The following is a 25,748-nucleotide window of genomic DNA, read 5'->3' as shown; positions in this document are numbered from 1 at the left end:
GGGACATGCATTTCTAGTCAGATTTTAAAGAATTAAAAAAATACCGTCATTGAAAATAAACTGATTTAGGAATGGAATCTCAGACACTAGAGCTTTGGTTTTTGGAAAGCTATGTCTCTATACATACATATAAATATACAACGCATTGTATGGTTGTTGTATAGTTTCTAACATTCTATAGTACAAGACCAGTCAATTTATGGGCATTCATCTGCCTTTTATTTTATTATTTTTTTACCGTTTTATCAAACTAACTTCAATAGAAAATCAAATAAAAATCGGACGAATGCAAACTCTTTCTTGGAGAAATTGGGTGGCTCTTAAAAGAGCCTTTGGTTTGAAGAGAATCTTCCGTCAGTCTACTTGGCCTTCGCGGGCTTCTCGGTCTTCTTGGGCAGCAGCACGGCCTGAATGTTGGGCAACACACCACCCTGAGCTATGGTCACGCCACCCAGAAGCTTGTTCAGCTCCTCGTCATTGCGCACCGCCAGCTGCAGGTGTCGAGGAATGATGCGGGTCTTCTTGTTGTCCCGAGCGGCGTTTCCAGCCAACTCCAGGATCTCAGCGGTCAGATACTCGAGCACAGCGGCCAAATACACCGGAGCTCCGGCACCTACGCGCTGGGCATAGTTGCCTTTACGGAGAAGCCTGTGAACACGGCCGACGGGGAACTGCAATCCCGCCCTGGAAGAGCGACTCTTGGCCTTAGCACGAGCCTTTCCCCCGGTTTTACCTCTTCCACTCATTGTAGTATATAGTTGATGCTCTTCTATTGGAGAAAGTAATACTTTCAGCAGCTTTGTTCTGACTTTTAAAAGAAAGCTCACTAGTCTCCTATTGGCTGGTGTCTGAGTGTAACTGGTCTGTTGTCTGCGTTGTGTTTTGGTTGATATGAGAAGGACAAGACAGCATTCGCAGTTTCACCGATCTTTTATTCCTGATATACAAACACATGTAATCAGCCTCTTAGTGAAATTCGCTCTCATTAGCTCTCTTCAGTGCGTCACCAATGCAAAGAGGAATAAATCACAGAACAATAAACATACCTGATATACAAACACATGTAATCAGCCTCTTAGTGAAATTCGCTCTCTTTAGCTCTATAAAACAAATGTGATGTACAGTTGTCACATGTGCTCTCGTTTCACATTTAGGCACAGATGCAAAAATATAGCTCAATCGGAGTGAAATGACAAAAATAACCACTCAGATAGGTAAAATAATATTATATACATAAATTAGAGTGAAAATATAGACATAAAAGCAATGATTAAAATAAAGATTAATTTAGATTAACAGGAGCCCAAAATAACCTCACCTCTTCAGTGCGTCACCAATGCAAAGAGGAAGAGGAGGGGACAGAACAGGAAGATATACTGACTCATGACATCATCACAATTAATTAAAGGGAAAGGTACTCATTTCACTTAGGCAGACATATCAGGTACATGTAAACGAACAATTTTGTGAGAATTCTAATAAACTATACATACATTTAACAGTACACTTTCTGTACCTGTTACATGAACACATCATCGAGCCAATCAGTGAACTTCCATCCAAACCCAACCCCCTTTCTGCTATTCTCAATAGTGTTTGCTACTTTTAACGTGTTTCCTACTTTTAATGTACTTCTTTATTTAAGTTTTTAATGGGCCATTCATTTCTTCAGTTTCTTAATTTTCACTATTTTGATATTTTATTTATTTATTTAGTATTTATGACTTTGTAAAGCATGTTGAATTATTTTTCACTTTACTGTCTGGTTTTAAGCATAGTAATAAATTAAAGTCGCTCTTGAAGCAATGCAGTTTCAAAGTTCACTGGTATGAACATATAAACGTCTACGAACAGATACAGATATAATAAAAATGTTTAAATGGTAAATGTAAACATAAAACGTCTCAAATTAAACCAAGATTAGGACAATTAGTTAAATTAGGAAATATAAGTAGCTTTTATAAACGTGCCTTTGGGAGAAAACAAAAACAAAAAAACATTAGGCCTATTGGTGTGCATCTTGAGATAAAACAATGGCACCGACCTATTTTAAGATACATTAGTGCAAGTTGCTTTCAGTTAAAACATCTAAAATATGCATTTTAGTCTGGAACTAGACTTAAGCCTTCATTGTCTGTGAAACGGGATAAATGCACATCAACATAAAGGGCCCATGTATTGTCTTCGCGGTAACAATGACATTCATTGAACAGATGACTGATTAAAAAATACTCTTCACTATGAATTAGTGGGTGGCTCTTAAAAGAGCCTTTTTTGAGAAAAGAAAAAAGAAACAAACAGTAACGTTAGATTTATTTCTTCTTGGGAGCTGCCTTTTTAGGCTTGGCGGCTTTAGGTTTTGCTGCTTTAGGTTTCGCCGTTTTGGGTTTGGCCGCCTTTGCCTTTTTTGGGCTCTTGGCTGCTTTCTTAGGAGTCGCCGGTTTCTTTGTCTTCTTGGGGCTCTTCGTTGCCTTTTTAGCGGCGGGTTTCTTCACCTTCTTCGGAGATTTCTTAGCGACGGGCTTCTTTGCTGCTGCAGTTTTGGGCTTCTTAGCGGCAGCGGGTTTCTTGGCTACGGGCTTCTTGGCTTTAGGAGCCGCTTTCTTGGCGGGTTTCTTCTTGGTCTCGGTCTGTTTCTTGTTGAGTTTGAAGGAGCCCGAGGCGCCGGTTCCTTTAGTGTGGACCAGGATGTCATTAGTAACGAGACTCTTGACGGCGGTCTTGACGCGGGAGTTGTTCTTCTCCACATCGTATCCACCGGCAGCGAGCGCTTTCTTCAGGGCGGCGAGGGACACACCGCTCCTCTCTTTAGATGCGGACACAGCCTTGACGATCAGCTCGCGGACGCCTGGACCTGCTTTCTTGCTTTTGGCTGCTGATTTCTTCTTGGCCGCTTTGGTCGCGGATGCTGGAGCGGTTTCTGCCATGATTTCTCTGAGTGAATCTGGACTCACACAATCTGACTGTGATCGACAATGAACCGCAGCGCATTTAACCGCAGCATGAGAACCGCGTAGACTCAACATGCTCTGTTCAGTGTCTGCTCCTCCACTAACGCCTTTGCTTGTGTTTTCTCCTTTCGTATTTGGAATACAACTGGAGTTGTAAAAGAGTTTAGTAGAGTAAAAACAACATACACATCGAGTAGAGAGATTGAACTTTAATTGAAGACTAAAATACGCGACAAGTGAACATTTATTTAAACATCGTTGGATCAAATCCAGAGCGTGCACCGGTAATGAACAAGGCTGCGTGTATATTTAATGTATTTTTGTGTATTAACAGTGGTAAACGATGCAGTGTGTCATCCTGGGTTTGAACTAGCACTTTGACAATGGCTTTAATGTTAGAAAGATCGCTGAGGGACTTGTGGAGCGTTTCATTCAGATGTTGTTTTGTGAAGCTTGAAGCACACACTCACATCTGTGTGTGTTTGACTCTCATGTCTGATGTTTATCTGCAGTTACTATTGCTCCTTACATATCTCGCTGCTTCATGGCTTTAGAATATCAGAACGAAGCTCAAACTCCGAGCATTCAGCAGGTCAATTTCATGAGCACAGACACGCGTTGATGAAGTACTCGGTACTAAACTAAACTTGTCAGCTGAATAACTCATGAAATTAATAACTCAGTAAGTAAGCCTTAATAAAAACACAAGAATTAAAATTTGGTAATTGGATGGTGTGATTAGAACTAATTTTCTCAATTACTGATGCACATTGTTTTTATCAATTTAAATTATTACATGATTACAACAGAACTACCAAGACAAGTTGTTATATGGATGTTTGCCATATCAGCCATGTTTTCTTAAAGAAATTGTACACTACTAAAACTGCATGACTTTAGGTTATTATTCATACTTTGTGAATTAATTATCTGACTGGTTGCAATATACAAGCATGGTTTCATTCTGAGTGGGTTTGAGGTTCTTGTTTAATAATTTAGGTCAAATAAAATGATGTGCATGCAGTGCATTGGTCACAGGAACCATTTGCAGACTCTGATATTGCACCAAAAAGGCAAAAGTTCATTACAGTTTAGAATGCTTTCAAAATATGATGCAATGGTTTAACTTAATTACTGAACACATCAGTTAAACTGACATTCTCTTAAAGACACATTATTATTATTTATACTACATGTTAGAGCATAATAATGGTTCGAACAAAAATAACCTTCATATTTAAGGGTTAAAAAGCAGAAGCACCGGATGGTTTGAAAATTATGGTTCTTAGATCAAGTATCAAAGCTGCCATGTTTGACATTTCCAAATTGAGAGGCAAGTATGCACAGCATTTTAAGAACACACCTTCTAGCCTATGGTTATCTCCAGGTTACATAAAATGTGCTTCAGCAAACTGAACAGCAGTCAAGAACAGTTACATGGCTAGAAGGAAACTCCTTTGTGCTGTATTATTATATTTATATTTAATTCTGTACCTCAACAAGCATTATGCTAGCAACACCAAGGTCATGGGTTTGATTCCCATCCCATGGAATGCTTAAACTTATAAAAAATAAAATAAATGTATGCAATGTAAGCTGCTTTGGATAAAGTCATCTGCCAAATTAACAACCATCTACTCTGCCTGAGCTGAATGAAACATAATTAACTGAGCCGAACAGATGGTGTGCAGATTTATTTAAAATAAAAGAACAAATCAAGTTGCATAGTAAAACAAATCAACACTCAAGGTTAATAATACAGACAGGGGATATATCAAAACAATTTCCAAACATGTTACACCAGACAATTTGCTGTGCATTTGCCAGTTTCTTTTAGAATATAAGAAAACAGAGTTCTGATTTCATTGATTCATCATGACTCCATTCCTCTGTGACTGTATATTGGTATATGGCACAATCTCATCAGGCTTAGCTGTAAAACACAAACACACATACACATTAACCTAGCAGTGTAAATTAAGACACATATACATTTATTGTTTTTACATAAAGTTCATCATAATGACTAGACTAATGGCTGTAGAACCATTTTCTCCTTTACTATCTGAGAAATGCTACAGAAGCATTTTACTTTACTACTTCCATGTAACTTATAAAAAAATTCTGGCTAAATATATTTACAAATGTTCCCTTGTTTATTTCTAAACAATCTAAACCTTCTATAAGGGCTGAACAAAATATTGCAAATACATATTGTGATATGCATATCGCAATGGCTTGCAATAACTGAATGTAAAGTTAGGTAAAATCAAAACGTTAGCTTAATGCAGATAGCAGAGAACAGACTGGACACATGACTGTTACATCCGTGTAATATACATAATGTTAAAAATAGTAAAAAAAACTCAATGCGGTACTCGCACGCACACAAAGCGGTTTCTCGGACAGCGCACAATCCCGAATTCAGTTCTCTTCCACAGCTCATATGGCCAAATACACAAAAAATTATGTCAAAAGGCCAGTCTTGGTGAGTATTCATGTGCTAAGTGAACATAGACTGTTGAGAAAGAAAAACACGTGTGTATCAGTATACTGGATCCATGCATTAGGTCTTAAAGTGACAGCAGCCTATAAACCTGCTGTTGACCGTGTCATTAATGTTAATCAAACAACAAAAAACAAAGAGAAAATCACTCACTGCTCTTGACTGAAGAACTTTTATAACTTTTATAGGAGTGTTTGTTTTACAGTAAAGCCTCAGCAGTTTTATTTTTACATTTGATTATTCAACTTCTGTTTTGTGCATTATTGTTGCGCATATCACATTATTTAACAAGTTATTGCATATCACACTTTTCTGCATTACTGAACAGCCCTGGTGGACTCGTAGAACAAATGCACACACAAACCTGAGATGCTGTATTGTTTGTTAATAAAACTGACAGAGCATTAAAAAAATTCAACAGTCACACTGAAAGAAAGGAGATCTCACCATGAACTCTGTAGCATTTGACAGCCAATATGATGGACACGAGCAGAAACATGAAGGCTGCCAGTAGAGAACTGAGAAGTTTGGGGACTGAGATTGAAGCTTCTGGAAAAACAAACTGACAAAGTTATACACAAGGAAGAAAACATGAACACATTGCACTCTTATGCATTTACAAATATGCGCTGATGCATTTTCACCTTTTACAGAGATCCAACTGCGGGGTGACTGTACTCTCTCTGTTTTACAGTAGTAGAAACCCTCATGTGACTTTGAGACATTAGTGATGCTCATCTCTCCTGTCGTCTGATTCTGGATCAGTGATCCGTCTTTATAGAAATCAGCGCTGAGGATCGGGGAGTTTGTAGATCGATGTAAACAGTGTAGAGTCAGAGTCTCTCCCTCAATCACAGGATTAACAGAACTCTCCAGAATCACGTCACCATCTATAAACACAAGAAATGTGTGTAAGCTGTAAAATTGTCAACTATCTTTGGCATATGCTGATAAAATCAACCAAAGCTTGAGAACAAAAACAAAAGCTTTTTTTTTCTATTTTTTTTTTCTATGGTTCAACAAAAGAGAAAGATGCACTCACATAAAATAATTTATGAACAGGTGCTGGAGCAAAGCATTAAGTGTAAAAACACAAAATGCATATTTAAAAACACTTATGAACACTTATAAAATAGAGAGTTTCAGTCTTTGATTCTGATTGGCTAAGCTGTGTTCGAAGCCATTGTAAATTACACTACAAACATAAATAAATAATTAAAATAAATATTTGTATGGACTATGCCATAAAAAGAGTGTTCAGCGTCTTGCCTAACAGTGTCCCTTAGCTGTTCTAAATTCACTGTAAACCACGGCTTCACAGGGCTTGTTGCTTTACTCTATAACACCTCCAGCCTGGAAATCCAGACCTAAATCTGAAAGATTAATGGTCTGGCGTTGACTAATGAAAATCGGCCAGCTCGAGGGGCGACACCAAGCATGCATTTGAAAATCTCACTGCACGCAACTGGATAACACTACGACCAATCACAACAAGCCCCATACGCTTAGCTACCAGCGGAGCTAACTGGTAGATTAGACTCTTGCCGTATCCGGTCGGCAAAATAGCAAAAACGCCCTTCTTGCAAAGGAACGATTTGAGCGCCGTCTTCTGTTCCTCTTTTAGATAAAAAGCCAAGTCTAACTCGTTCATTGTAGCGGCCAAAGCCGTTTCAAACAACTGGTGTTCATCCATTGCCATCTTGCAATGTTTACTAATGACTTCGACGTCGCAGCGCTGTCGTCATCTGTTCAGCTCGCCTCTGGCCCGCCTATATCAGATAACCCGATGTGATTGGTGCAGCTCGGATACAAGGGCATATTTAATGAGCATCATTACTGGACACCAGAGTAAACTCGCTGAGCAAATTCAACTTGTGCTCTTGCGAGAATTCTGGATTTCGAGGGTATAACACCTCAAGAGCTGAGCACAAAAAAGACAACAAAAATAGACAAAAGAACAAATCAAAACCATGAGCTTTCACCTGGTTTGTGGTTAGGGAGTGAATGTACATTTCTGTTATTTATTTGTTATTCTTTGACAGGCTTAGTAAGAATTTAACTACCAGGTAGACTAAACTTTTGTTTGTTATTTTGGCATTGCCCCCTTCTGAAGTCTTTGTTTCCTTCCTAAAGCCCTATTCGCACTGGATTAGTATTATCTGGGGACCACGAATTTCATGTGGCGCATTTGCACGGGATAAGCGAAGCCTGTGATTTCACTCGAATTTACTGACTTATCTCCTGGATATGATGTCAATAGGCTATTGCTTGGAAATGTCTTGCCGTTATAGGTCTAGCTGTATGATATAACAAACAGAAGAATGTTCCTTACCGCATGCTGCTATATGTCATTCATCTCCATCTAATCATTCTTTTTGTTTTTGCTCTTCTGATGGTTTTCAGCTTTCTCTTTCTGCAAATTGTATTGTTGTATGGTGTATAGCGATATGACCCAGCACCCAAAATCAAAACACTCCAACTCATTCTTCGCGAAAGATGGATAAAAAAGCGTATGCACAAATTATATACGACTCCGCCGAATCACAGAGATGCCGATTCGCGCGAGACTGATATTATCACAGGACCTCTGTGTTCAGCGAAATATGGTAGGTCATTTGCGGGGGAATTTTTACTTTACAAATTACAGACATGGCCAATTCGCACAGGATTAAGATCACAGACAACCTCCGCAATTACAAATGACTAAAGGTCACCAGGTAATACTTATCCCGTGCGAATAGGGCTTAAGTTGTACTCTGTAAGTAAACTGTTATATGTTAAGAGCCTTTGAATAAGGGTGTTAAAAAGGATATTGTTGTTGTGGTGCTGTGGCAGGACCCAGACAAATGCTCTTCAAAACATTAATTTTGTTATGTTCTGTAAAGAAAAGAACCCTAGACACTCACAGGACATAATAATAGTCAGAAAACATCACCTGTACTTGTGTAACACTGATATTAGAGTATAGATGTGGAAAATGATGGTTTCCCAATGCATATTCAGCTGCATAGTTTCTATGTGTTAAGGTCACAAACTACATGGAGATTATTTCTTAGTTCCAAAAACAAGAGGAGCTTCTTCAAAACAGATCTATTCTCCATTGCATTTACAGAATTAAAGTGGTCACAACTTGACCTTTTCCTTTCCATTTTAATCAATGAATAATGCTTGAAAGAGGAGATACGCCTTCTGACTGCCTCCTCTAAAGGACATGTATTTTGACTCTGTCTGACCGAGGGCAAACTTTAACATCCAAGCTTTCACAATACACTGGTTACAAGTCATCTTTTGATAACATGAAGAGAAGGCCAACTAGAATGAACTGAAAATGTCTTGAGGACATAGGCTAAGTCTACCTGTCCTGCACATTGAGACTTTGAGTGTACTTTCTGTGAACTAAAACAGCCTCATATTCTCTGTCACAGTGTCACCATCGCTGATTGGACCAACGTCTGTTTGCAAAATGTTATCTAGAACATAAACGGAATTGGAACATGATAGTAGTGTGTGCTACTATTTCAGTGAAAAGCAGTAAAAACAAAGACAAACTAAGCACACGTTTGCCTGGTTATCTAATGTCTTTGTGGGCTCATGATTGTCACAGTGAGGAAAAGATAACCTCACTCACCTGATACTGTCAGTGTAACTCCATCACTGATATCTGAGATCTGTGGGGTTTCAGTCAGAGTTCCTCTACAGCTGTACAGACCAGCATGAGACGGCTCCACAGATGTGATTATATAGATCTGGTCTGTTCTTCTGCTGTTATCTTGATCTTTATACCAGCTGTACGTCCAGACTCCTGTCTCCTGTATGTCACATGTGAGAGTGACTCTCTCTCCTCTGAACACACGAACATCAGGCTTCACCTTCACTACAGGTTTGGGTCTCACTGTGAAATAAGCAAACACACATTTCACATGTCTGAAAGTCATTAAAACTCAAAATATAGAAAGAATACTTACCTCTCACTATTATCTCAACATGACTGAGGTCTGTGTAGTAGTTTCCTCGCTGTGCTCTACACTCGTATGTTCCTCCATCAGAGACTCTCACAGAACTGATTGTTTTAGTTCCTGCATCATCACTGGATTCAGGGTTTGAGTCTTTCCTCCAGAGAAACGTCCATCCAGTTGAGCTTCCCACGTCACAGCTGAGAGTAACTGTGTCTCCAGTGAACACTGAACTCTGGGGCTTTACAGTCAGAATCGGTTTATCTGGAAGTGAACAGTGATGCAGTGTTGAGCTCATTTATATTATTGGTCATATCTTGTCTTGTCTTTTTTTTTTGTACAGTAAACTGTCATTTATTTTGATTTAAAGGGATGTGTCCTTTCTGCTCCAACTAGTGACACCACTGAATAGAACAGCAAAAATATTGATTTTGAGAAGTCTTCATTTAGGCCTACAGAACCAAACAAGGAAACCCACAAACTAAAGAGTTTATCTTAAACTAAACACAGATGAGTAACATAATTAATAAGCAAGGAAACAAATGAGAACATGCACCATGACATGATCAAAACATCTTTGAACAAGAATCAATAAGATGTGTCACTCTTTCAAGATAGCCAAAAGTTAAAGTCTCAGCTAAGCTCAGGTCTAAGACTACTTCACACTTCTGTCACTTTGCTATTGCTGGATATAGATGGTTAAATGTCTGTTTAAAAAAAAAAAAAAAAAACCTTCCAGATAAACGTACGAAATACAAAGATAAAAATAATGCAAGTTCTAATCATTTTGAATGCTGAAGTTAATGTGAGAGTTTCAGACTTGAACCTTACATTTCTCTTAAAATGGACACTTTAAGGTTTCATTTTTATTTTTGAATCTTTATTTTGCCCTGAAAGAAGTGAGTTATTTATATTACAATTATGATAAATATTCATTTATTTATATATATTTTTTTGTATTATTTACTTATGTATTTATGTATTTTAAGTATATTTCTATGTGCTTATTTCTATTAAATTGTAATATTGCCCCTGTGGTGACACATTTATCTAGTGACAGGAAAGTCAAAGTCTAATGGTCCGCTGCTTCTACACTCCTAAAACATTATCTCTGACATGAGGCTGAAATTATTATTATAGAGTCACCAGTTGATATTTGAGCTTCAATGTGCACATTAATGCAGCCGAAACATCAGTTTATCCCACATCTCATTTACTATGAATGAATATAAAAAACTACACTGATTTTATTATTTTATTTTCATGTATGCATTTCAATGCAACATCGGATCTATTTAAAACATGCAAAATATTAAAAATAAATAAATAAAATAAATCTGCAGACTCAATGTTGTTACAGTGAAGGGATACAGCCAAAGTTACTGGTTAAAACAAGCAATGAAAAATACTCTTAAATCATATATTAACTAGATGTACCGCATGGCGGTACAAAATATGACCGCCGCTCAGGCCTGCACTGGCTTTCCACAAAAATGTCTGTGTGTGTGTGTGTGTCTGTGCGTGTATGTATGCGTGCGTACATGTGTGTGCGCGTGTGTGTGTGTCTGTGCATGTGGATTTGTATGTGTGTGTATGGGTGTGTGTCTGTGCGTGTGGATGTCAGTGTGTGTGCATGCTTGCGTTTGTTTGTATTCCTGCATGTGTGTGTGTGTGTGTGTGTGTGTGTGACAGTTAGGGTTGCCAACTTCAGAAAAGGAAAATGCGGACAATCGTGGTTATTTATAGAAAAAAGAGGGCCACTCAAAATATTTGTACTGTATCACACAGTGTACGTCATTTCAGTGTCTGCAGTTAAGTTTGTGTTTAAAAGGTTATCAGACATAAACACATTTGTATTGCTTAACCTATTTATGTATTTAATTCTAAAAATAATTTTAATGTCATACATGAAAAAAGTCACATTACAAACAAACCATAGTTCAAAATAACAGCATTTATCTAACATAGAAAGCTTTTTTAACATTATACACTAGGCTTACAGTTCAGAAGTTTGGGGTTAGTAAGATTATTTTTTGGGAAAAAAAATAAAGAAAGTAATTGCCTACTTTTATTCAGCAAGGATGCATTACATTAATCAAAAGTGACAGTTAAGATAATGTTACAAAAGCTTTCTATGTACTTTCTAAAAGCTTTAAAACATTAATAATAATCAGAAATGTTTTTTGAGCATATTATTCCCTCAGGTAGATTACATGTTTTCTTGCGTGGCTGGATGTTAGACTCATGAACAATAATCACGTTGTTTTCATTCGCCAAAATTGATTAGCCGAAATCAAAACGTGGACAGTGAAAGGAAATTACCGTTAGCGCGAGACGAGTCCGGCTTGAAGCGGAAGTGACCAGACGGCAGAGGATGTTCGCAAATCAAACAATGATTTGTCTCAAAACAGTGATTAAAAAAAGCTGTGATTGGATGATGACAGGTGTCGGTGATCATTCTCAAGTGTTGTGGTCAGCACTGCTGCTGTTGCTGTTGTATCAGTCAGTGGTTTATCAGCTTGTCAAAAAACGGGACACGGGAGGTCACGCACGGGACAAATAAATTAGGCCCAAAATAGGCCCCGCCTAATTCGGGACAGTTGGCAACCTTAGTGACAGTATCATCCTAAACCAGCAACCCTTCGCTCAACACCACCATCTACAGGCCGATGAGTGTACAGTCACTAAATGTGCACATAAATGAATTTATTTTATACCCCCCCCATGGATGAAATTCTACGAAACTTAGCATACCCCCCGAGGATGTCAAGTTAATCATACACATGAAATATGGTGCAGTTCTGAACATCTCAACTGAAGATAGGGGCGATTAAAGCAGAATAATATTGCATTTTCATTTTTTATGGGAGAGGCGCAAATCACAAATGAGTGATTATGGGCTAGGTTGATGTGGGCCCTTAAGACCAACATACCATAAAAATTTCTTCATCCTCGGTGCCACGGTTCAGGTAGTTATTTAGGAAAAACGGCATTTTTTTGGGTTTGGGGGGGCGGGGGGGAAGTGGCCCCCGGGGACCAAACTAAATTTTTCCGTAAAAGTCTAGTGGGGCTACATGCCCACCAAATTTCATGTTCCCCGGTGTTTCGGTGTCCCTGGTATCGTTGACGAAAAAATCAGTAGATGACGAAAAAAAAAAAAAAAAAAAACTTTGACAATCCCTATATGACCGCTTTCGCGGCGGTCATAATTATTATTATACCTTTATTTAACCAGGAGAGACCTCACTGAGATTAAAATCTCTTTTACAGGAGTGTCCTGGCCAAGATAGGCGGCCCAATTATTCAAACACACATATAACAACAAAACAATACAGCACACAATAAATTGGCATTAAAAATACAATCTCAGAAGCATTTGCAAGTCATTAAATCTTTCTCTAGCGCATGTATAAGTGATCTAAAATTGCTGAAAGACAGCAAATGATTCAGCCTCAATGTCATTTGGAGAGAGTTCCTCTCTGTTGGTACAGCATAATTAAAAGCAGTTTTGCCTAACATAGTTCTAGCTCGAGGTACATGCATATTGTAATAAGACTGTGAACACAATGAATAGTTTCCGGGTACTGTTTGCTTAAGCATACCACAAAGATAAGATGGTAAAAAATAAATAAAAAATTTGCTTTGTATATCAATAAGTACCAATGTATTTTCCTTCGTACAGCAAGAGAAGACCAAGAAACTCTGTTTTATAATGCACAATGATGTGTAGAAATCTTTGTGATGTGTTCATCTTAGTCCATGTTAATTTCAACATTTACTAAGATATTTTTAAATCAAAAGTTGCAGCTGTGAATATTATTTAATGGACCTCAGCTAACATGAACTAACAATGAATAGTTGTATTTTTATTAACTAATGTTAACAAAAATTATTAAATAACAAATGTATTAATATGCATTAAGTAAAATGAACAAATGGAACCTTGTTGTAAAGTGTTACCAACAAATCTAACAAACAAACAAGTAATTCTGTCTGAGGAACACATGAACACACTCACCTGATACTGTCAGTGTAACTCCATCACTGATCTCTGAGTTCTGTTGGGTTTCAGTCTGAGTTCCTCTACAGCTGTACAGACCAGCATGAGACGGCTCCACAGATGTGATTATATAGATCTGGTCTTGTCCTGCGCTGTAATAGATCTTGTCTGTTCTTCTGCTGTTATCTTGATCTTTATACCAGCTGTACGTCCAGACTCCTGTCTCCTGTATGTCACATGTGAGAGTGACTCTCTCTCCTCTGAACACATGAACATCAGGCTTCACCTTCACTACAGGTTTGGGTCTCTCTATGAAATAAGCAAACACACATTTCACATGTCTGAAAGTCATTAAAACTCAAAATATAGAAAGAATACTTACCTCTCACTATTATCTCAACATGACTGAGGTCTGTGTAGTAGTTTCCTCGCTGTGCTCTACACTCGTATGTTCCTCCATCAGAGACTCTCACAGAACTGATTGTTTTAGTTCCTGCATCATCACTGGATTCAGGGTTTGAGTCTTTCCTCCAGAGAAACGTCCATCCAGTTGAGCTTCCCACGTCACAGCTGAGAGTAACTGTGTCTCCAGTGAACACTGAACTCTGGGGCTTTACAGTCAGAATCGGTTTATCTGGAAGTGAACAGTGATGCAGTGTTGAGCTCATTTATATTATTGGTCATATCTTGTCTTGTCTTTTTTTTTGTACAGTAAACTGTGATTTATTTTGATTTGAAGGGATGTGTCCTTTCTGCTCCCACTAGTGACACCACTGAATAGAACAGCAAAAATATTGATTTTGAGAAGTCTTCATTTAGGCCTACAGAACAAAACAAGCAAAACCACAAACTAAAGAGTTTATCTTAAACTAAACACAGATGAGGAACATAATTAAAGGAGCCGTATGTAAGATTGTGGCCAAAACTGGTACTGCAATCACTTTCAAATTACTGTAGAGCGGTGTATCCCCTCCCCCTCCCCCTCCCCCCTGACTCGAGGTTGCCAGATAGGCTGCAGGATCCAGCAGGAACGTAGGCTGACACGTTTGTAGCTGCAGCTGTGGTAACTAGAGCAGAGCTGGCAACCCGGATGCCGAAACACTACTGACTTCGTGATTGGTAGATAGGTGGAGGGTGGCGCTTCAGGCCAAAACACAACATGACAACATCAACATCAGTTGAGGGCTGCAACTTCACTTTTTAAATAACAATATCCTGGCCGGACTACTGTTGTCAGTGATATAAGTATTTGAAATGAACATGATTTCTTAATGTCTAGTGACATATCAGGGCCATTTTATGATTAATTGAAATACATTTCTTACATACAGCTCCTTTAATAACCAAGGAAACAAAATGAGAACATGCACCATAACATGATCAAAACATCTTTGAACAGGAATCAATAAGATGTGTCACTCTTTCAAGATAGCCAAAAGTTAAAGTCTCAGCTAAGCTCAGGTCTAAGACTACTTCACACTTCTGTCACTTTGCTATTGCTGGATATAGATGGTAAAATGTCTGATAAAAAAAAAAAAAAAAAAAAAAAAAATGCAGATAAACGTAAGAAATACAAAGATAAAAAGAATGCAAGTTCTAATCATTTTGAATGCTGAAGTTAATGTGAGAGTTTCAGACTTGAACCTTACATTTCTCTTAAAATGGACACTTTAAGGTTTCATTTTTATTTTTGAATTTTTATTTTGCCCTGAAAGAAGTGAGTTATTTATATTACAATTATGATAAATATTCATTTATTTATGTATTTTTTTGTATTATTTACTTATGTATTTATGTATTTTAAGTATATGTGCTTATTTCTATTAAATTGTAATATTGCCCCTGTGGTGACACATTTATCTAGTGACAGGAAAGTCAAAGTCTAATGGTCCGCTGCTTCTACACTCCTAAAACATTATCTCTGACATGAGGCTGAAATTATTATCATAGAGTCACCAGTTGATATTTGAGCTTCAATGTGCACATTAATGCAGCCGAAACATCAGTTTATCCCACATCTCATTTACTATGAATGAATATAAAAAACTACACTGATTTTATTATTTTATTTTCATGTATGCATTTCAATGCAACATCGGATCTATTTAAAACATGCAAAATATTAAAAATAAATAAATAAAATAAATCTGCAGACTCAATGTTGTTACAGTGATGGGATACAGCCAAAGTTACTGGTTAAAATGAGCAATGAAAAATACTCTTAAATCATATATTAATTATTATTATACCTTTATTTAACCAGGAGAGAACCTCACTGAGATTAAAATCTCTTTTACAGGAGTGTCCTGGCGAAGATAGGCGGCCCAATTATTCAAACACACCCCCACAACGAATGTGCACGTGACTTCCTGTTTTCGAATGCGCATGCGTCGCGTCTCAACGCGTTGTTGTCTTTGGAGCTCCATCGATTTGATTTATAAATCTTGATTTTACTCTTTAAACTTACTTACAACAAACATTTTCTACTTTACCTCACTGAGAAGCACTACTGCTCAACCCTCATAGTTACAACGCGGACTGTAGAGCAGACGCGTCTCAAGCCTATTAGTGATCCAACGCTGGATACTCCTATAGGTTACGTCCGTGGATCACGGCTGAACGCGTCTTCTCAACACTCACTTACAAACATTTTTCGCCTATCGTGCGTCTACTCTACACCCGTACCACTAAAAAGACAGATTATATCTAAGACTTCAATCATAAATTACAACGCGGACTGTTGAGCAGACGCGTCTCAAGCCTATTAGTAATCCAACGCTGGATACTCCTATAGGTTACGTCCGTGGATCACGGCTGAACGCGTCTTCTCAACACTCACTTACAAACATTTTTCGCCTATCGTGCGTCTACTCTACACCCGTACCACTAAAAAGACGGATTATATCTAAGACTTAAGTCATAAATTAGTATTAATATTGATAGCATCACTGGTAGCTTCGTTGCTAACTTACTGTCCATCTGTTAAAATGGCGAATATATCAGATGTAAGTAGTCTACCTTTTGGTGCAGGTGAGGACACATTTGAACTGCACGCACTGCAGTCTGAGCTGGAAGCTGTTGAGAAACAGATCCACGACCTTTTATTGAGACAAGCCGAGCTGATAGACCGGCGGTTAGCTCTTGAAACATCACGCGCCGATGCACACAAATCAGTGATTAACGTTACTAACCTGCTGACTCCGACTTCGTCTACTCCGTATGTTTCTCAACATCGGTCCCGAGCGCCGAGGTCGCGATCAGCCATGGTCTCGTTCACTCCGGCTCCAACATGCCACCACGAAGCCTGGATGGTTCCGCAGCGGAAGACGCGAGTCAGGTCTAGACCAAGACTCTCTCCGACCCTCCCGGTTTTCGAGTTATCCACACAAAACCGCTTCTCCCCTCTTCGCGAAACGGAACGCGATGCTGTGATCATCGGCGATTCCATCGTTCGGCACGTACGCGCTACGTTAGGTAAAAGTAAGGTGCACAGTCACTGCTTTCCTGGTGCTCGTGTTTCTGAAATCGCTGCTCGCGTTCCCGAGATTCTGAACGGTGACGAGCGCGTCGGAACTGTTGTCCTGCACGCGGGAGTGAACGACATCAGGATGCGCCAGACGGAGATTCTGAAGAAAGACTTCAGGAATCTGATCGATACGGTACGCAGCACATCGCCTGAAACAACGATCATAGTGTCAGGACCGCTTCCCACGTACCGACTAGGACATGAAAAGTTTAGCAAATTATTTGCGCTAAATGAATGGTTAATATCATGATGCCATGAGCAGAAACTGCTCTTTGTAAATAATTGGAATCTGTTTTGGGAGCGTCCTAGGCTTTTCCGTGCTGATGGCTTACACCCAAGCAGATTCGGAGCAGATCTTCTGTCGGATAACATCTCCAAAATGTTAAATACCTTTTGACTCGTAACCAAAAGTCCAAATCATAGTCTCTGCTGCACCAATTTAACTGATATAAATACTAGTGTAGAACATTGCATAGAAACCGTGTCTATTCCTCGTTTAGTGAGATCAAATAATAAATCCACTGCAGGATCTAGGAAAAATCTAATTGTTATTAAAACAGAAAATGTTGCTATTAGTAAACAAAAACAATTTCTAAAGCTAGGTCTTCTAAACATTAGATCACTCACACCTAAGGCAGTTATTGTAAATGAAATAGTCACAGATAATAGCTTCGATGTACTTTGCCTTACTGAAACCTGGCTTAAAACAAATGATTATTTCGGTCTAAATGAGTCTGCTCCTCCTGGATACTCCTATAAGCATGAGCCCCGTCTGATTGGTCGTGGCGGCGGTGTTGCAACAATCTATAGAGATATTCTCAATGTTACTCAGAAAGCGGGTTATAAGTTTATTTCGTTTGAAGTACTTGTACTAAATGTTACGCTCTTAAATGTTAGAAAAACATCCCTATTATCTCTAGCCTTGGCTACCGTATATAGACCGCCTGGGCCTTACGCTGATTTCCTAAAAGAGTTTGCAGATGTTCTCTCAGACCTATTAGTCAATGTCGATAAAGCATTAATTGTTGGAGATTTTAACATACACGTAGATAATCCAAATGATGCGTTAGGGGCTGCGTTTACAGATTTATTAAATTCATTTGGGGTCAAGCAAAACGTCACCGGACCAACTCATCGTCTTAATCATACACTCGATTTAATTATATCACATGGAACCGATCCAACCGATATAGATATTATACCGCAAAGTGATGAAGTCACTGACCATTACATGGTAACTTGCATATTACGTACTGCTGTAATATGTCATGCGGCGCCGCGTTATCAACCAGGCAGAACAATCCTTCCATCCACCATAGATAATTTCTCGAATTGCTTATCTGATCTGTCTCAGCTGCTGCCTGAACCCAAACAAGCAGATGAACTAGAAGAACTAACTAGCACTATGAGCACTATTCTCTCTAGAACATTGGATGTTGTTGCACCTATTAGATTAAAAAAGGTCAGAGAGAAAATTAAAGCACCGTGGTACAACAATACTACGCATGTTCTAAAGAGAGAAACCCGTATTTTAGAGCGTAAATGGAAACAAACTAATTTAGAGGTCTTTAGAATCGCATGGAAAGACAGTATGTCACGTTATAAAAAGGCCCTAAAAGCGGCCAGGGCTGAGCATCTCCGCAAACTAATAGAAAATAACCAAAATAATCCAAGGTTTTTATTTAACACCGTGGCTAGACTAACAAATAAACAGACGTCACCCGAACAAAATATCCCGTTACAGTTTAGTAGTAATGATTTTATGAAGTTCTTCACTGAGAAAATAGAAAGCATCAGAACCACAATTGTAAACGTTCAATCTTCAATAGTGTGGCGCAATGGATAAGACACATGCCTTTGGTGTGAGAGACCCGGGTTCGAATCCACTGTGAGACACCAATGTGTCCCTGAGCAAGACACTTAACCCCTAGTTGCTCCAGAGGCGTGCGACCTCTGACATATATAGCAATTGTAAGTCGCTTTGGATAAAAGCGTCAGCTAAATGAATAAATGTAAATGCAATTGCGCCTTATAATTCAGCCTCAATTATCACCCCGCAAGAACAATTACAGTGCTTTACAACTATAGAACAAAGAGAGTTAAATAAACTTATCACTTGATCTAAAACTACAACATGTTTATTAGATCCTATACCAACTAAGCTACTGAAAGAAGTGTTACCTGTAGTGGAAGAGCCTCTCCTCAATATTATTAACTCGTCTTTATCTTTAGGTCATGTTCCAAGAACATTTAAAGGAGAACTCTGGTCAATTTTAACATTGAGCTCATTTTTTTGTACATTTGGAGTGCTGTCAGTACAGAGAACAACGACAAAAATCGGGGTTGCCTACACCGAGTTATTCTATTTTTAAAATTTGCACCCTGTTGACTTCAATGGGGCAAGTAGTAAACCTGCTTTTAGCCTCTTGACATCCTTGATGTGTCATTACAAGTGCACAGAAAATGTGAGTGATTACGAGTAAATCTGACTGCAGTAGATGTGAAAGATAAGTATAAAAATGATGTTATTTAAGCCAGCGCAAATACCTGTGTTTACATCCTGTTTTCGGTTGAAGTCCAAAGTAGTCGATTGCCGAGTTCACGCGCATAGGTTTAGTTGCTATGATCATGCGCGTGAACTCGGCAATCGACTTCTTGTATTGACAGCACTCCAAATGTACAAAAAAATGAGCTCAATGTTAAAATTGACCGGAGTTCTCCTTTAAACTGGCAATTATAAAACCTCTCATTAAAAAAACACAATTAGATCATAATAACCTAGCAAATTATAGACCCATTTCAAATCTTCCATTTATGTCTAAAATATTAGAAAAAGTGGTGTCTGCTCAATTGTGTTCTTTCTTGCAAGAAAATTATATCTATGAAAAGTTTCAGTCTGGATTCAGGCCGCATCATAGCACTGAAACTGCGCTCGTTAAAATTACAAATGATTTACTTCTAGCTTCTGACCAAGGCTGTATCTCAATACTAGTTTTACTTGATCTTAGTGCTGCGTTCGATACTATAGATCACACAATACTCTTAGATCGACTACAAAATTATACTGGTGTTCAAGGACAAGCATTAAGCTGGCTCAGATCATACTTATCTGACCGCTACCATTTTGTCTACTTAAATGGAGAAAAATCGATCATAACTCCAGTAAACTATGGAGTGCCGCAGGGATCTGTGTTAGGCCCTCTATTATTCTCAGTATATATGATGCCACTTGGAAATATTACAAGGAAACATGGAATTAGTTTCCATTGTTATGCTGATGACACTCAAATATATATTTCGTCACGGCCAGATGAAAACGCTAAATTATCCAAATTGACAGAGTGTGTTAACGATATAAAAGATTGGATGACGAGTAATTTTCTTTTATTAAATCCAGACAAAACAGAGGTACTACTTATCGGTTCAAAAAACCACCCGCAAAACCTCTCGCAATACAACTTTAATATTGTAGGATGTCCTGTTACTTTATCCTCTACAGTAAAAGACCTGGGTGTTATACTCGATTGCAACCTGTCTTTCGAAAATCATATTTCATATGTTACAAAAACAGCCTTTTTCCACCTTAGAAACATTGCTAAGCTACGTAATATGCTATCAGTTTCTGATGCAGAAAAGTTAGTTCATGCATTCATGACCTCGAGACTAGATTACTGTAATGCTTTATTAGCCGGTTGTCCTGCATCCTCAATAAACAAGCTACAGTTAGTCCAAAATGCCTCCGCTAGAGTTCTTACTAGATCAAGAAAATATGATCATATAACACCGATTTTATCATCACTGCATAAGTTCCGTATTAATTACAAGGTATTGCTACTGACTTATAAAGCCCTAAACGGCTTAGCTCCAGTCTATTTAACGGATCTTCTATCGCCCTATAATCCATCGCGCTCTTTAAGATCACTTAATTCAAGGCTTTTGGTCATACCTAAGATATCCAGAACCACCAAAGGAGGGAGAGCATTTTCACATTTAGCTCCAAAACTCTGGAATAGCCTTCCTGATAGTGTTCGTTGCTCAGACTCGCTCTCCCAGTTTAAAACTAGATTAAAGACGCATCTCTTCAGCCAGGCATTCATATAATATTTTTAATCTCACAGTTCAAATTACAATCTGGCCTCTAGTTAATAAACGCCAGAGGAGAAGTGGCCCCCGACTGAGCCTGGGTTCTCCCAAGGTTTTTTTTTTCTCCATTGGGTCACCTGATGGAGTTTTAGGACACCATTAGGTCATTTGATGGAGTTTTTCGGTTCCTTGCCACTGTTGCCTTTGGCTTGCTCAGTTGGGGATATTTGGGGATATTTAATCTGATTTTATCAATCAATAAATTCCACTAGAAACAAACCTTGTTGTATTATTTAAATTTAATACTGTGAAGCTGCTTTGATACAATCTGTATTGTGAAAAGCGCTATACAAATATACTTGACTTGACTTGACTTGACTTGACATATAACAATAAAACAATACAGCACACAATAAATTGGTATTAAAAATACAATCTCAGAAGCATTTGCAAGTCATTAAATCTTTCTCTAGCGCATGTATAAGTGTTCTAAAATTGCTGAAAGACAGCAAATGATTCAGCCTCAATGTCATTTGGAGAGAGTTCCTCTCTGTTGGTACAGCATAATTAAAAGCAGTTTTGCCTAACATAGTTCTAGCTCGAGGTACATGCATATTGTAATAAGACTGTGAACGCAATGAATAGTTACCTGCTACTGTTTGCTTAAGCATACCAAGATAAGATGGTAAAAAAAAAAAAAAAAAATTGCTTTGTATATCAATAAGTACCAATGTATTTTCCTTCGTACAGCAAGAGAAGACCAAGAAACTCTGTTTTATAATGCACAATGATGTGTAGAAATCTTTGTGATGTGTTCATCTTAGTCCATGTTAATTTCAACATTTACTAAGATATTTTTAAATCAAAAGTTGCAGCTGTGAATATTATTTAATGGACCTCAGCTATGAACTAACAATGAATAGTTGTATTTTTATTAACTAATGTTAACAAAGATTATTAAATAACAAATGCATTAATATGTATTAAGTAAAATTAACAAATGGAACCTTGTTGTAAAGTGTTACCAACAAATCTAACAAACAAACAAGTAATTCTGTCTGAGGAACACATGAACACACTCACCTGATACTGTCAGTGTAACTCCATCACTGATCTCTGAGTTCTGTAGGGTTTCAGTCAGAGTTCCTCTACAGCTGTACAGACCAGCATGAGACGGCTCCACAGATGTGATATAGATCTGGTCTGTACTTCTGCTGTTATCTTGATCTTTATACCAGCTGTACCTCCAGACTCCTGTCTCCTGCATGTCACATGTGAGAGTGACTCTCTCTCCTCTGAACACACGAACATCAGGCTTCACCTTCACTACAGGTTTGGGTCTCACTTTGAAATGAGCAAACAACATCTTTTAAATCTTTTAAAACTCAAAATTAGCTTTTCACTGAAAAAAAAAAAAAAAAAAAAGAGCAAAAGAGTAAATGAGCACTTACCTCTCACTGTTATCTTTATTGCATTACTGAAGTGTGTGTAGTGTTTTCCTCGCTGTGCTCTACACTCGTATGTTCCTCCATCAGAGTCTCTCACAGAACTGATTGTTTTAGTTCCTGCATCATCACTGGATTCAGGGTTTGAGTCTTTCCTCCAGTCAAACGTCCATCCAGTTGAGCTTCCCACGTCACAGCTGAGAGTAACTGTGTCTCCAGTGAACACTGAACTCTGGGGCGTTACAGTCAGAATCGGTTTATCTGGAAGTGAACAATGATGCAGTGTTGAGCTCATTTATATTATTGGTCATATCTTGTCTTGTCTTTTTTTTGTACAGTAAACTGTGATTTATTTTGATTTAAAGGGATGTGTCCTTTCTTGCTCCCACTAGTGACATCACTGAATAGAACAGCAAAAATATTGATTTTGAGATGTCTTCATTTAGGCCTACAGAACAAAACAAGGAAAACCACAAACTAAAGAGTTTATCTTAAACTAAACACAGATGAGGAACATAATTAATAAGAAAGGAAACAAATGAGAACATGCAGCATGACATGATCAAAACATCTTTGAACAGGAATCAATAAGATGTGTCACTCTTTCAAGATAGCCAAAAGTTAAAGTCTCAGCTAAGCTCAGGTCTAAGACTACTTCACACTTCTGTCACTTTGCTATTGCTGGATATAGATGGTTAAATGTCAAAAAAAAAAAAAAAAAAAAGAAATGTGCAGATAAACGTAAGAAATACAAAGATAAAAAGAATGCAAGTTCTAATCATTTTGAATGCTGAAGTTAATGTGAGATTTTCAGACTTGAACCTTACATTTCTCTTAAAATGGACACTTTAAGGTTTCATTTTTATTTTTGAATTTTTATTTTGCCCTGAAAGAAGTGAGTTATTTATATTACAATTATGATAAATATTCATTTATTTATATATAGGCTATGTTTTGTATTATTTACTTATGATTTTATGTATTTTAAGTATATTCCTATGTGCTTATTTCTATTAAATTGTAATATTGCCCCTGTGGTGACACATTTATCTAGTGACAGGAAAGTCAAAGTCTAATGGTCCACTGCTTCTACACTCCTAAAACATTATCTCTGACATGAGGCTGAAATTATTATTATAGAGTAACCAGTTGATATTTGAGCTTCAATGTGCACATTAATGCAGCCGAAACATCAGTTTATCCCACATCTCATTTACTATGAATGAATATAAAAAACTACACTGACTTTATTATTTTATTTTCATGTATGCATTTCAATGCAATATCGGATCTATTTAAAACATGCATAATATTAAAAATAAATAAATAAAATAAATCTGCAGACTCAATGTTGTTACAGTGATGGGATACAGCCAAAGTTACTGGTTAAAATGAGCAATGAAAAATACTCTTAAATCATATATTAATTATTATTATACCTTTATTTAACCAGGAGAGAACCTCACTGAGATTAAAATCTCTTTTACAGGAGTGTCCTGGCCAAGATAGGCGGCCCAATTATTGAAACACACATATAACAATAAAACAATACAGCACACAATAAATTGGTATTAAAAATACAATCTCAGAAGCATTTGCAAGTCATTAAATCTTTCTCTAGCGCATGTATAAGTGTTCTAAAATTGCTGAAAGACAGCAAATGATTCAGCCTCAATGTCATTTGGAGAGAGTTCCTCTCTGTTGGTACAGCATAATTAAAAGCAGTTTTGCCTAACATAGTTCTAGCTCGAGGTACATGCATATTGCAATAAGACTGTGAACACAATGAATAGTTACCTGCTACTTTTTGCTTAAGCATACCACAAAGATAAGATGGTAAAAAAAAAAAAAAAAAAAAGCTTTGTATATCAATAAGTACCAATGTATTTTCCTTCGTACAGCAAGAGAAGACCAAGAAACTCTGTTTTATGATGCACAATGATGTGTTTAAAATAGTTGTATTTTTATTAACTAATGTTAACAAAGATTATTAAATAACAAATGTATTAATATGCATTAAGTAAAATGAACAAATGGAACCTTGTTGTAAAGTGTTACCAACAAATCAAACAAACAAACAAGTAATTCTGTCTGAGGAACACATGAACACACTCACCTGATACTGTCAGTGTAACTCCATCACTGATCTTTGAGTTCTGTTGGGTTTCAGTCAGAGTTCCTCTACATCTGTACAGACCAGCATGAGACGGATCCACAGATGTGATATAGATCTGGTCTGTTCTTCTGCTGTTATCTTGATCTTTATACCAGCTGTACCTCCAGACTCCTGTCTCCTGTATGTCACATGTGAGAGTGACTCTCTCTCCTCTGAACACACGAACATCAGGCTTCACCTTCACTACAGGTTTGGGTGTCTCTGTGAAATGAGCAAACAACATCTTTAAATCTTTTAAAACTCAAAATTAGCTTTTCACTGAAAAAAAAAAAGAGCAAAAGAGTAAATGAGCACTTACCTCTCACTGTTATCTTTATTGCATTACTGAAGTGTGTGTAGTGTTTTCCTCGCTGTGCTCTACACTCGTATGTTCCTCCATCAGAGACTCTCGCAGAACTGATTGTTTTAGTTCCTGCATCATCACTGGATTCACAGTTTGAGTCTTTCCACCAGTCAAACGTCCATCCAGTTGAGCTTCCCACGTCACAGCTGAGAGTAACTGTGTCTCCAGTGAACACTGAACTCTGGGGCTTTACAGTCAGAATCGGTTTATCTGGAAGTGAACAATGATGCAGTGTTGAGCTCATTTATATTATTGGTCATATCTTGTATTGTCTTTATTTTGTACAGTAAACTGTCATTTATTTTGATTTGAAGGGATTTGTCCTTTCTTGCTCCCACTAGTGACATCACTGAATAGAACAGCAAAAATATTGATTTTGAGATGTCTTCATTTAGGCCTACAGAACAAAACAAGCAAAACCACAAATAGTCCATGAGCCAGGGGGGTTGATCGGTATCAACGGGGGGGCAAATGCTATCATTGTTTTTTGGCAAGGTATACACCCCTAGTATTAGAAAAATCACGATAGCAGTGCAGCGGTGGTAGCGAAATCACTTTTTTCAGCTCATGAAGTTACTAACCCCCTAAAATAAATTCCGTTTTTGAAATCTGGTGTATATCTGGTTTAGGCTCATGCTAGGGATATTGTCAATATTCTATAATATGGTGCTTGGTATCGTTGGAAAGGGGACCTTTTAGGCTTTCATTTAAGCCCAGTACTGAATCTGTCTGACAAACACAGAGGTCACAAGACTTCTTTAAACC

The 25,748-nt window shown here is 37.8% G+C and overlaps 3 protein-coding genes across 3 annotated transcripts in view; all 3 read right to left on the bottom strand.

The window, feature by feature from the left end:
• Positions 1 to 359: 359 nt before the first annotated feature.
• LOC311287761 (histone H2A-like) lies at positions 360 to 746 on the bottom strand (the record flags this gene model as incomplete). Its single annotated transcript, XM_084404791.1, has 1 exon — positions 360 to 746. The coding sequence occupies one exon, from the start codon at positions 744 to 746 to the stop codon at positions 360 to 362; it is 387 nt and encodes a 128-aa protein (XP_084260917.1).
• Positions 747 to 2,312: 1,566 nt separating this feature from the next.
• On the bottom strand, positions 2,313 to 2,927 carry LOC311287754 (histone H1-like; the record flags this gene model as incomplete). The annotated part of the gene is made up of 1 exon (XM_084404784.1): positions 2,313 to 2,927. The coding sequence occupies one exon, from the start codon at positions 2,925 to 2,927 to the stop codon at positions 2,313 to 2,315; it is 615 nt and encodes a 204-aa protein (XP_084260910.1).
• A 1,703-nt stretch (positions 2,928 to 4,630) lies between these two features.
• Positions 4,631 to 25,748, bottom strand: part of LOC311288470 (Fc receptor-like protein 5) — a gene marked incomplete at its 5' end in the record, with an annotated part of 38,730 nt that continues 17,612 nt past the window's right edge. Inside the window, 11 exons of the mRNA XM_084405891.1 lie at positions 4,631 to 4,884; positions 5,905 to 6,006; positions 6,102 to 6,347; positions 9,086 to 9,349; positions 9,423 to 9,674; positions 13,429 to 13,719; positions 13,793 to 14,044; positions 22,103 to 22,363; positions 22,471 to 22,725; positions 24,581 to 24,841; positions 24,939 to 25,193. Coding sequence (XP_084262017.1) covers positions 4,814 to 4,884; positions 5,905 to 6,006; positions 6,102 to 6,347; positions 9,086 to 9,349; positions 9,423 to 9,674; positions 13,429 to 13,719; positions 13,793 to 14,044; positions 22,103 to 22,363; positions 22,471 to 22,725; positions 24,581 to 24,841; positions 24,939 to 25,193 — 2,510 coding nt within the window. The 3' untranslated portion in view covers positions 4,631 to 4,813. The remainder of the gene's footprint in view (positions 4,885 to 5,904; positions 6,007 to 6,101; positions 6,348 to 9,085; positions 9,350 to 9,422; positions 9,675 to 13,428; positions 13,720 to 13,792; positions 14,045 to 22,102; positions 22,364 to 22,470; positions 22,726 to 24,580; positions 24,842 to 24,938; positions 25,194 to 25,748) is intronic.

The sequence above is a fragment of the Rutilus rutilus genome (assembly GCF_951802725.1).
Source record: "Rutilus rutilus genome assembly, chromosome: 3".
Classification (NCBI taxonomy): Eukaryota; Metazoa; Chordata; class Actinopteri; order Cypriniformes; family Leuciscidae; genus Rutilus; species Rutilus rutilus.
This window is presented reverse-complemented; position numbering and strand designations above follow the sequence as displayed.